The sequence below is a fragment of the Chiloscyllium plagiosum genome, unplaced genomic scaffold (genome assembly GCF_004010195.1).
Source record: "Chiloscyllium plagiosum isolate BGI_BamShark_2017 unplaced genomic scaffold, ASM401019v2 scaf_7792, whole genome shotgun sequence".
Taxonomy (NCBI): domain Eukaryota; kingdom Metazoa; phylum Chordata; class Chondrichthyes; order Orectolobiformes; family Hemiscylliidae; genus Chiloscyllium; species Chiloscyllium plagiosum.
In genome coordinates this window covers 1-12,631 of record NW_025213390.1, presented here as the reverse complement: position 1 = coordinate 12,631, position 12,631 = coordinate 1, and the positions used below count along the sequence as shown (strand labels likewise).

The window sequence follows — 12,631 nt, the reverse complement described above, 5'->3', positions numbered from 1 at the left end:
ATTACAGCAAATGGATGAAATCCCTGTCAAACCATTGCCATTCGAGTTTAAAACCGCTCCAATTGCTTGGGAAAAATATGAGCCGAATTGTAACCAGTGAACCTAATGGTGTAGTGAATCTAAATGGAAGCACTAGCTTTCACAGCACTGCTCCTTCACCAACCACTAGATAAAGGAGCAGTGCTCCGAAAGCTAGTGCTTCCAAATAAACCTGTTGGACTATAACCTGGTGTTGTGTGATTTTTAACTTTGTACCACGCAGTCCAGCACCGGCATCTCCAAATCCTATTTGGAAGATATATTGATAGACCATAACTCCTCAGAAGAACACAAAACATCAAAAACCTTATCACCTCAAGACTGATCATATTATCGGAATGACTATTTAAAAATGTAATCATGTTTGATTACAATAGTTGAAGGTTAAAAGGGAGATATAGCTGGAGATTTTGTGCAATGGTTAACTAGAAATGAATGATTGTAATGGTAGGAAGAGGTGGAATTATTTGGACAGTTTCTGGACTGAAATGGATCATAGGATCTTTGGTAATTTTATTCAGCAGTACCTGAATTGTGAACCACCTGCTAATTACTGAAGTCAGAAGTTCAATGTGTGCTGCAAGTCACATCCTCCTTTCACCTGAAATCAAATGACTACGGAGAAGCAGAAAAGCATCAATTTCAAGGTAGTAGAGGGTTTATCACTGTAATTATGGGGAAAATTGCTTCAAGAAAAATATTAATGATTGCTGAGCAACCTCCTCTGATCTTACAATTCTGTTTTGCAGACCTGAAGTCAATGAGTAAAGAAGATACCCAGGAAGCTGTAGTCTCCTGAAGTCCTGGCCTCAGAAGACTTCCCTGGGAACTCCGTAGTTTTGGACAGTAATTTTGTCAACCTAGTAAAACCTATGGTCCTGGACTGAAACCAATTCTCCGCAATTTGAATTCAAGTGGAATGGGAATCCAAGCTGGGCAACCTACAACTTAATTGACTGGAAATTTCAATGAATGTGAGAAGTTATTGCTTTTTTATTCCTTTGTTTTCAGACTTTTGACCAGAGGAGCATTTTATTTATCCCATTTTGCCTTAAAATCATCATCTCTGCAGAGATGTTTTTTATATGGTGTGTGTGTGTCGATAAAGAGGATATACTTTTAATTCCAAATCATAGTTTATATATTAATCAATTGTTGCTACTTCTTTTAAGAATAAGTTTTATTCACAATATTTGGTTATTTGGAGCTAATTAAAAACTGGTTAATGAAATAACTCCATAGAGGTCAGTATCCTGTCCTTAAGATACCCTTTATTTACACACGGACAATCCTTAAGACTGAGCCAGGTCTCAGGATGAATAGAACCTCTGACATTCCTGTTTATATCTGGCAGCCAGGGCTCCCTGATTAGGGCTGTTAACCTGGTTCAATCAGGGAACTCATTCTATGAGATCCACCTGGCTGATCTCATTACAATCATTAAAACCTTTTTTTATTATTCAGGGATTTGATAATCAGCATATTCATCCATTCACAGTTATAACTAAGGAAACGTTTGGGGTTGACAGTTCGAAATTAATGTAGTATCCAATAATGTGAAGAAACGCTAAAGTCTGTCAGGGTAAAGTACGATCTAATTCAAGAACACAATAAAAACTGGGTATTGTCATACATAATGTTACGACACAGTGTAAACCCCTTGCTAATTTAAACCTGACACATAGAGAAGCTCACCTCGCAACATAATCTGTTAAATTTCAAGAGGCAAAGGACTATCCCAGAGGTCACTATTTAAAGTAAAAATTAACAATTTTATTCTTTCAGTCCAACAGAGAACAGTAAAACAACAGCTATTTACAACTCCTTACTCTTAAAACTATCTTTTACTTCCCACTCTACAATACTGGTCTGATATATTCTAAATTTACGGCAAAGTCAATTTCATACCAGGCATAGTCTTTGAATGTGGCGGGTGCATTCCTCATTCCAAAGGGCATCACTTTGAATTGATATAGCCCATTTGGGGTTACAAACGCAGAAATTTCTTTCGCAGTGTCTGATAAAGGTACCTGCCAGTAACCACGCAGTAAATCCAATTTGGTGATGAACTGGCTTATTCAACTTCGATACAGTCCTCCGATCTTGGTATTGGATATGAATCCGATTTTGTAATGGCATTGACCTTCCGATAATGCACACAAAATTGTTGACTTCCGTCCAGTTTGGGAACTAAGACGATTGGCAAACTCCACTAGCTCTGGCTCGGTTCAGTGATGAATGTGGCCTCCATCTCCTCAGTCTGGCTTTGAAAGGATTAAGCCAATAGGGGTGTTGTTTTATCAGAACAGCATTCCCTACATCTACTTCATGTACAATACATTCATCCTCCCCATCTGATTCCTGCATATGTCCTCATAACAAATCTTTCAACTGCATTCTTTGCTCCTCAAATAGATAGTTCACTAACCTATCCCACTCCTCAAGGAGTTCTTCATTTTTTAACATATTTTGAGGCATATCAAGATCTACAACATCTGGATTTGATTCCTCACTCTGCGGGACAGTAACTGACAATTGTTTCTCCAGTTCTTTTTCTCTTCTAGTTATCTGAAGGGGACCTACACACTCATTTATAACCCATGTGAAAGGTTCTTCAAATGCAGGAATTGGCAACAAAGGTGCTGATTTTATTACTGCCTGTGGCTTACCTACCATTTGGCATATATGACACATACGGCAAAAGTTAACCACATCCTTGTGCATTCCAAGCCAATAAAAATGTTTTTGTACTCTAGCCTGAGTCTTTTGTACCCCTAGGTGACCTCCTACAGGTAGTTCATGGGCTACCTGTAACACCTCCTGTCTGTATGCTACTGGCAACACAATCTGGTGCACTTCAGCCCATTTCTCTGCTGCACTAACCTGCTGCGTTCTCCACTTCCATCTTAGGATTCTATCTTTCAGATAATAACCCTCAAGAATACTCCCTGCTACCTTTTCAGAGTACACATCCACATATATATCTTTTATCGTTTTGTCTTGCTATTGCAAGTCCCTTAGTCTTTCAGGACGAAACACTTCTTTCTGACTCTCTGCCTGTTCAGATTGTTCCTGCATCATAATATCAAAAAGGGTGTCCGCCAACTGAACCTCAACTTCTTCACCTTTTTAGTTTTTGCTTCGTGCTGTGACATGATAGTGGGACCTTATTACTACACAGTCTGGGAAAATACCAGGATATTTTTCTTTTAATCCTCAGTTCCCAACAACGGGTGTCACTCCCACCTTGGACCTGCTAAATCATTCCCAAGAACAAACTGGATTCCTGGAACTGACACTCCCGCTGTTACTTCCCCAGTCTTGAGTTGACACTCCAACCTGATCTTACATAGGGGAATTCTAAATTTCTGTTCATCTATCCCACAAATTACCAGACTCTCAGGTAACATCAGAAAGAATGCAAATTCGCTTATCTCTTATTATTAGAGACTGGGTTAGATTCTGTATCTCTCAAAATTATAACTTCTTGCCCTTCACCCCCATTCTTTCTGAGTAAACTTTCCCTACAGAGGTGAATTCTTTGTAGAGATCCGGCACTCACTCCAAACCCAGCCCTTGCCTATGCTGTGCACTCTCCTGCAGCTCCTTGGCTTTTCTTGGGGTCTCCTTTACCACTTTCACTAATGCCACTCGCTTAGCTTCTTTTCCAGATTTTTTCCCACAGTGCCTTTCTTTAACGACCAGCACTGTGTCGTTACGTGTCCCACCTTCTGGCAGTGAAAACACCTTTTCCAGAGCCCTTCTGAAACCACCGGCACTGTAATTTTCTGTATCCCACTCCATTACAGTGAAAACACCTGAGGCCTTTCACCTCCTATCCACCCTCTTGGGGTTCTTTAACCTATGGTAAACTCTTACTAGTATTCTCCAGCCTTTGTTTCATATTGTAGGAACTTCCCTTCTCCCAACTTCTATCTCTCACAGGATGAAATTCTGGCCGGAAGCTTGGTCTTATGCACCAACATGTACTCATCTGCTAACTCTGCTACCCTTCTCACTTTCTGAATTTTCTGTTCCTCTGTGTGAATTCTTATCACCTCTGGAAGTGAGTTTTTAACCTCCTCCAGCAGAATAATCTCTCTTAGAGCCTCAATGGTCTTATCCATCTTTAAGGCCTGCACCCATATATCAAAATGACTATGTTTAATTCTTTTGAACTCATCATAAGTCTGACCTGGTTCTTTCTTTATGCTTCTGAGCCGTTGTCTATATGTTCTGGTACCAATTCATAAGCACTTAAAATAGCCTGTTTGACCTCTTCATAATCTCTCGATCCCTCATCTGACAGAGCGGCAAATACCTCACCAGCTCTACCTACCAGTTTAGTCTGAACTAGCATTATCCATAAATCTTCGGACCACTCCATCTGCCTAGCCAATTTTTCAAATGAAATAAAGAAGGCTTCGACAACTTTCTCATCAAATTGTGGCAGAGTTTTGACATATTTCTATATATCACTACCTTCTCTTTTAATCCCCATCCTGTAAACTTGATTTTGCTGACTAAGTCACAACTTCTCAAGTTCAAATTTTCTCTCTTTTTGCTCAGCTAACAGCCTTCTCTCTCTGGATATTGTCATCCATAATGTTACGACACGGTGTAAACCCCTCTGCCAATTTAAACCTGACACACAGAGAAGCTCACCTCGCACCATAATCTGTTAAATTTTGAGAGGCAAAGGACTATCCCAGAGGTCATTATTTAATGTAAAAATTAACAATTTTATTCTTTAAGTCCAGCAGAGAACATTAAAACAACAGCTATATACAATTCCTTTCTCTTTAACCTATATTTTACCTCCAACCCTACAATACTGGTCTGATAAATTCCCTCTTAAATTTACAACAAAATCAATTTCAAACCCAGGTGTAGTCTTCAGATGTCGAACTTTCTCTGTAGATTCCTTTTGGTTGACTTTGGTGTTCTGCTGCACAGATTTCTTTTAGACTGGTACCTTTCAGAAACCTATTCGGCGAGCAGACTGTTGTTGGCCCTCTTTGCTGTTTTCCCCCTAACTGTTCAAAATGTCTGATTTTATACTCCAAATATCAGATAATTTCATTGGTTTGATGTCAATCCAAATAGTAAAATTCAAATTCGATTGGATTTTGGTATCTGGGGCATAATTTAAACTGATTGGCTGAATTTGAATTTGTTTTTTTCCATGGCAACACAGCACCAGCTATTTGTGTCAATCAAATGTTACATTTTTAAATCTTACAGCACACCATGTGCTTCTCTAAGTCCTTGCCAGCTTCCTCTCTCTGTACATACCTATACCTTCATAACAATAAGAAATAAGAGCAGGGGTAGGCCATTTGGCCCATCGAGCCTGCTTCACCATTCAGTAAGATCATAGCTGATCTTTTCATGGCCTTAGCTCCACTTATCCGCCCTCTCACCATTATCCTTAATTCAGTTCCTGTTCAAAAAAATTAACTTAGCTTTAAAAACATTCAATGAAGCAGCCTCAATTACGTCACTGGGCATGGAACGCCACAGATTCGCAATCCTCTGGGTGAAGAAGTTCCATCTCAACTCAGTTCTAAATCTTCTACCTCTCATTTTGAGGCTATGCCTTCCTGTCCTAGTTTCACCCGGCAGTGGAAAAATCCTCTCTACTTCTATGTTATCTATTCCCTTCATAATTTTATATGTTTCCGTAAGATCCCCCCCTCATTCTTCTAAATTCCAATGAATATAATCCCAGTCTACTCAGTCTCTTCCCATAACCTAACGCCTCATCTCTGGAATCAACCTAGGGAACCTCCCTCTGGTGACAGTACATCTTTTCTCAAGTAAGAAGACCAAAACTGCATGCAGTACTCCAGGTGTGGCCTCACCAGCACCCTGTACAGCTGCAACATAATCTCCCTGCTTTTAAACTCAATCCCCTTAGTAATGAAGGATAAAATTCCAACTGCATTTTTAAAAATATATTTTTATTGAAAAATAGATTTTTTTAATATTACAACAAATACAAAACAATATAATTCAAAACAATATAAAGAAAGAACACCAAAAAATAATTTTAAAACTCAAACTGCCCTCATGTACAAATGTATAAATATATAAAAATAAAGTTAAAAATCACACAACACCAGGTTATAGTCCAAACAGGTTTAATTGGAAGCACACTAACTTTCGGAGCGCCGCTCCTTCATCAGGTGATTTTGGAGGATACAATTGTAAGGCACAGAATTTATAGCAAACATTTGCAGTGTGATGTAACTGAAATGTTTTAAAAAACCCAACTTACTACTTAACTAAATAAATAATAACTAACAAACTAATAAAAAAAACACAGCTCAGCAAAAGCAAAACACTAACTCTCAAATATCGAGAGCATTACTTTTCACATATTCATACATTCACTGCCCCCCCCCGCCTGGATATTGGACTCGTAAAGCACAATCGTTATGGCTATATAAAAGCCCTTATTAGTGTGACAGACAAATCTGTGTCCCGATAGACCAAAAAGGGCTGCCATGTCTTCTAGAGATTATCAGTTTTGTGGTGTACCATACTTATAAGAAAATCCAAGGGGATATGCTCCATAACAATTGTACACCAACCCGACAGGCGCAGAGGATTTTAGGGACTCCCAACCAAACAAGGTGTTCTTTCTTTCACAGAAAGTGAGGGTGTTAAAAAGTTTTTTCTTGTGTGTATTTGTAGGGAATACACTGGTCAGGCCAAAAAGAAGAAAGATCGAGTCCTCCTCCACCCTTACACCCAAAATCCCCTCCATTGCACCTGCCACAGTGCTCCAGTATGTTTGAAGCTTACCACAGGACCAGGGACAATGGGTAAGAATGCTTGTTCCAACTTTACACTTGGGCTTGTCGAAGATACCTCTGGTTTAAGTTTTGACAAACGATCCAGAGCTAAGTGGACCCTGTGGAGAATATTCAACTGTAAAGCGTGGGTCCTATTGCAAATTGATATCTTTCTTGCATTTTCCCAAATATCTTCACATGCCTCTGAGACCTCAATGCCTGGATCTCTCTCCTACTCCCTGAAAAGACAATCTAACTCATCTGACAGGCCACCCCCCAATTGATAATGTAAGGTGCTGGCAGAAAGTGTACTCTTAGCACTGAGCACCCTCCTCTCTATGACGGATTTGTAGAGATCAGTCAAAAGCATAGTCTTTTTTTGGATAAAATCCCTCATTTGAAAAAAAACAAAAGAGGTCCCTGCTAGATAGCTTGTATTTCTGCGCTAACTGGTCAAAAGACATCATTATGTCTCCCTCAAATAAATCATGTTGTAGAAGAATCACTCCATGTTCTATAAAAAAAACTAACAAGAGATGCAGAAAATCCTTCATAAAATTAAACTTTAATCTTGCAAAATCAAAGCCGTGAGAGCTAGCAAAATGCCTTTCCCTGACTCCCCACAGGTCCTCTGTTCTCCTGCAACTTATACAGTTATTCTTTATGCATTTATCGGATAATATTAGCATAACCAGTCATGGTGGCTTGCTTTATCTTTCTAAACTAATCATCCTCTGCCACACTGGTTCCCTCCATCACACTTAACCTATCACATTACAAACAAAAGGGAGATGATGGTGTAGTGGTAATGTTACTGGACGAGCAAACCATAATCCTAGGCTAGTGTTCTTGGGGGTGGCACGGTGACTCAGTGGTTAGCACTGCTGCCTCACAGCACCAGGGACCCAGGTTCGATTCCAGCCATTCTCCCTGTGTCTGCGTGGGTTTCCTCTGGGTGCTCCAGTTTCCTCCCAGAGTCCAAAGATGTGCAGGTCAGGTGAATTGGCCATTCTAAATTGCCCATAGTGTTAGGTGCATTAGTTAGAGGGAAATGGGGCTGGGTGAGTTAATCTTCGGAGGGTGGGTGTGGACTTGTTGGGCCAAAGGGCCAGTTTCCACACTGTAGGGAATCTAATCTAAACACCATCATCTTCAGCATTAGCTCAGCTACCAGTGATTCAGCTAACCTATCACACTGCACTACCTTTATCTGTTACTGGAGCCCTGTAGTATGATCCAAGCATGCATTACAACACTAAGTTAATTACATAACTGCCAGAGTAACTTCCATAATCACCCATGCAAGACACAACCTTAGCCACCCAATGTTTGAATCCTCAATCCATCATCCCGTTTGAAAACCTGGCATATCCACTACAGGTGTAAGAACAGATGTTTTGTGAATACTGCCTTCCCTCAGCCGAATTGCCTTCCATGCTTTAACAGTACTGATAACGATTGGGTTATGGCAGTATTCCTTAACTGTCCTCATTTTGTCCAAAAACAGCAAACTAGAAAGGGGGCACTTTGCCTGAGAGGTTTCGATATCTAACAATATTGAAAAAGGATCCCCTAAAGCCCAATCACTCACATAAGCTAAAAGTTGATGTCTGGGAGATCCACTCCCCCCAGTCTGTGAGGCAATTGCGGTTTAACTAATTCAATAAGGGGCCACTTACGATGCTAAATAGAAGAGTTGAACCAGCCTTTCAGTTTCCTGAACGTTTGCTTAATACAAATTAGGGGGAGCATCTGTATAGGGTACAACAAACGGGGAGAATATTCATCTTAAGAGCTGTCCGACCTCACCATGAGACCAGAATTGCCTCTCATCTTTGAATGTCTTGTTTGATTTTGTCGAATAATTGAACAAAATTAGCTTTAAGCAATCGATCAAGAACTGGAGTGATGAATATGCCCAAATACATAAGCCTCCCCCCGCACCGTGACCACTTAAATGGGAATCGAGATTCGCCCTCAAGACCGAGCACATTCATAAGACCACTTATAGGCATAGCCTCTGATTTTGCAAAATTAATCTTGTACCCCAAAAAAGGTGCCAAACGATCTAACGCATTATATCAGGCGAGGCACTGAAACTGCTGGATTTGACAAAAAAAAGCACCTCATATGCATACAATGAAATCTTATGTAATTTTGACCCCAGTTCTGGAGCCGATAGATTGGGATCCCTACGAATGATCTCTGCCAACGGTTCAATTACCAATGTAAAATGCAACGGTGAAAGGGGTCAGGCCTGCTGGCTGCCCCTAATAATGCTAAAATTGCTTGATCGTACCTCATTGATGATGACCGCAGCGAGAGGGTCACTGTAGAGAACCCTTACCCATCTTATAAAAGCTTCGCCCAAGCCAAACTGCTCGAGAATATAAAAAAGGTACTCAACTCGGTCAAATACCTCCTCTGCATCTAGAGAAAGCACCAATCCCTGTATGACTGTTGTTGACACGCTTGAATTACATCAAGCACCCTCCTAGATTGGAGGATCTGCGTACCTTTATGAAGCCCATCTGGTGCTCTTTAAGAATAGAAGGTAACATCATTTCCAGCCTTAACGCAAGAGTCTTAGAAAGGATTTTAAAGTCAATTTTTATAAGTGAAGTGGGCCTGTAAGAAGCACACTGCTCCGGGACCTTACCTTTTTTAAGAATAAGCAAAATATTGGCCTCTCTGAGATGGTGGGAGATGATTGTGACTGTACGAGTCATTGAACATGTTGAGCATCGGGCCTAACAATATTCTTATAAATTCCTGATAGAATTGCTGGAAGGTCCGTCAGGACTGAATGCCTTTCCACTCTGAAACTGTTTCACAGCCTCCTGCACCCTCTTGCTCTGATAAAGGGGCATTGAGAAAAGACTCTTTTTCGGGGGTCACACCTAGGAGCTCCAGATCTTTGAAAAAGGATTCCATCTTGGCCTGCCCGTCCTCACAACCTTCAGATTGCTATAATTCAGAGTAAAATCTCTGGAATGCCACATTAATCTTTTTGGAATTACATGCTAGGTTCCCAGACCTTTCCCTAGACGATGTAATGGATTGAGGGGCACTCCTTTTCCTGGCGAGATACACTAAATACTTGCCCAATTTGTCACCATGCTCATATAACCTTTGTTTTGCGAAAGTAAGCTCCTTCTTTGCTGTCTATGAGAGCACGGAATTCAATGCAGACCATAGCGCTGTAATCCTATACCTTGGCCAACGAGGGCCTGTCAAAGTAAATCTTCTCAGCTGCTTTCAACCGTGCTTTAAGGAGACATTGCTGCTCACCCTTCTGCCATTTCCTACTGGCAGAATACGAAATAACTAAGCCCTTAGCATAGGCTTTGGCAGTTTCCCAACTGTTGGACAGGCTACTAACCGAGCCTGAAATAATGTATAGGAATGCCCTAAGTTCCATAGAGAAGTACTCCACAAACTTATTACCCTTAAGGATAATGGGATCCATTCGCCAGTGCCTCCAGCTCACTATCGCATCCTTAATCTTAACCAACAGGTACATTGGAGCATGATCAGAGATGGTAATATTATCAGTCATACAAGATGCTTACCAAGTCCAGGGTTCCCACTGAGGTCAGAAAAAAACCAATCCTCGTGTGACATCTGTGTGGATTGGAAAATAACATAAAATCTCTGCCTGTAGGGTGGAGACGCCTCCAGACGTCCACCAACCCTAACTCCACACACAGATCCACTAATTGTTTAGTTTGTACGGAGAGGTTTTGGGAGTGTTGGAGACATGGTGTGTGAAGAGCAGAAAAGTACAATTCACAGTATTTATTGCTGTAAATTTCAATTATTCCGATTATGTATTCGAATACAACTTATAGATTTGGTTTTAAAACTTGCAGACCACCACCATCCCACACCAACCGCCATTCCGGGTTTGAATTTGCACATGGGACGAGCGGGGCCGAGAGCACGAGAGGAGCCGGAGCCGAGCGCGGCGCAGACCAGGAGCCGACAGGAGCCGAGCGCGGCGCAGTCCCGGAGCCGAGAGGAGCCGAACGCGGCGCAGACCCGGAGCAGCCGAGAGGAGCCGAACGCGGCGCAGACCCGGAGCCGAGAGGAGCCGAGCGCGGCGCAGTCCCGAAGTCAAGAGGAGCCGAGCGCGGCGCAGTCCTGAAGTCAAGAGGAGCCGAGCGCTGCGCAGACCCGGAGCCGAGAGGAGCCGAACGCGGCGCAGACCCGGAGCCGAGCGCGGCGCAGACCGGAAGCCCGGTGCCCGAGTGGAGCCGAGAAGCCGAACAGAATCGATCCCGTCGTGGAGTGTGTGTCCTCGCCTTCTGGGGAGAGAGCTGCTGTCCCTGGTTGGGTTATGTCTCTGTCTATGGATTACACGGTCGCGCTGCAAAAGCGGGCCCTGAGCCAGGAAGCGGGTGTGTGGGAGCAAGCGGATAATGTGAGTGTCCCCCTGCCTCTTCCTTTAGCGGTACTTTGTCGGCAATGAAGTTCGAGCCAGGGGAAGAAGCGCAGTCAGGGAAGGTCCCGCACAGATATATTATATATATATATATATATATATATATGTGTGTGTGGGTTATTTGTGGGTAATTGACCCTGAGTAGTTTCGAGTTGTAGTTATTAACTTTAGGTTAACTACTCAGAACACAGTCCTCTAACTCTTATTGGGATATTTGTGAACTATGTGCTACTTTGAACATTGGTCTCTAAAACTTGGTGGCGTACACAGCGCATCCCGAAGGTCATGTTTTAAAGACCGCATTTATAAGTGTCATAAAATCCAGGAGCAAGTATCAAAAGGCGATATTAATGCGAGTTGAGGGAAACTTTTACAGGTGAGTTTTGAACGTGGGCTGGAGAGAAGTTCAAAGCTAGTGTTGAGGAGATCCAGGATCCAATACTCTCAGGGATGCTGAGCTATCAATGACTGAAGAAATTGCTGCAATACTGAGCTGTGAGACCACGCAGCAAGTAGCGTTGAGTACATGCACTTGGACATCGTAGGTTTCCACAGAGTATTTCACGCAGGCATTTGGCTGAGAATTCGGGGTGTTTCAAGGGTTGGTGCCTTACTAAAATCTAATCTAGTCTTGTACTTTAATCTCAAGTGCAAATCTGCTGAAAAGAGAGTCATATCACTAAAACAATACTTCAGATGCTATTCTGCAATTGAACAGTCCTGAGTGTACAAATAGATGCATATACTTGCTGAGTGTGACAAACATGTGTTCTCTGCAAATGAAAAGTTCAAACCTTTGTTGTGTTTTCTTTTAATTACCTAAGAGTTTGGGGAGCCTGCAGTTCTTTGTTGGTTTCTGCATGGCAATACCTGAATGGACTTCAAACCAAGCAATACTTTTTTTTCTCATGTTGTAATAATTGTTGTGACAGATTGAAATTGTGTGTTCTTGTGCTTATCATGAAGAGTGCAAGATGAAAGGCTTTGATAGCACCTTTTTTTCTGCACATTCAAGTTCTGTATTGTCCAGTGATTATAGTCTAAAATGGTGTGGTTTCTATCACAGTGCTTGCTAGTGACGACTGCACAGTTAAAACTGTTTAGATCTGGTTATCTCATCAGCAGAGCTGATTCTGGTCTTTGAAATTGTTGTTACTATAAATATAGCAGTGCACAGGTTTAAACAAAATCTACTTTTTCGAGTATAGCTTCTAAGAGTACATAGCTCAGGAATTTGGAAAGTGAGGTATTTCACTTGAACTGTGCTGGATGGCAAATCACAAAATTAGATTTGTGGATAGGGCTTTGAACTCAATACTTCAAGCTAAAGTTGAGGCATGTGACTATT

General features: G+C 41.6%; 1 protein-coding gene across 1 annotated transcript; it reads left to right on the top strand.

Annotated features, from left to right (window-relative positions):
• Positions 1-225: 225 nt before the first annotated feature.
• On the top strand, positions 226-11,239 carry LOC122547626 (basic salivary proline-rich protein 2-like; the record flags this gene model as incomplete). Its single annotated transcript, XM_043686229.1, has 4 exons — positions 226-686; positions 789-1,013; positions 6,739-6,869; positions 10,712-11,239. Coding segments are annotated over exons 2-4 (665 nt in total), but the record flags the coding sequence as incomplete, so codon positions are not given.
• Positions 11,240-12,631: the final 1,392 nt, after the last annotated feature.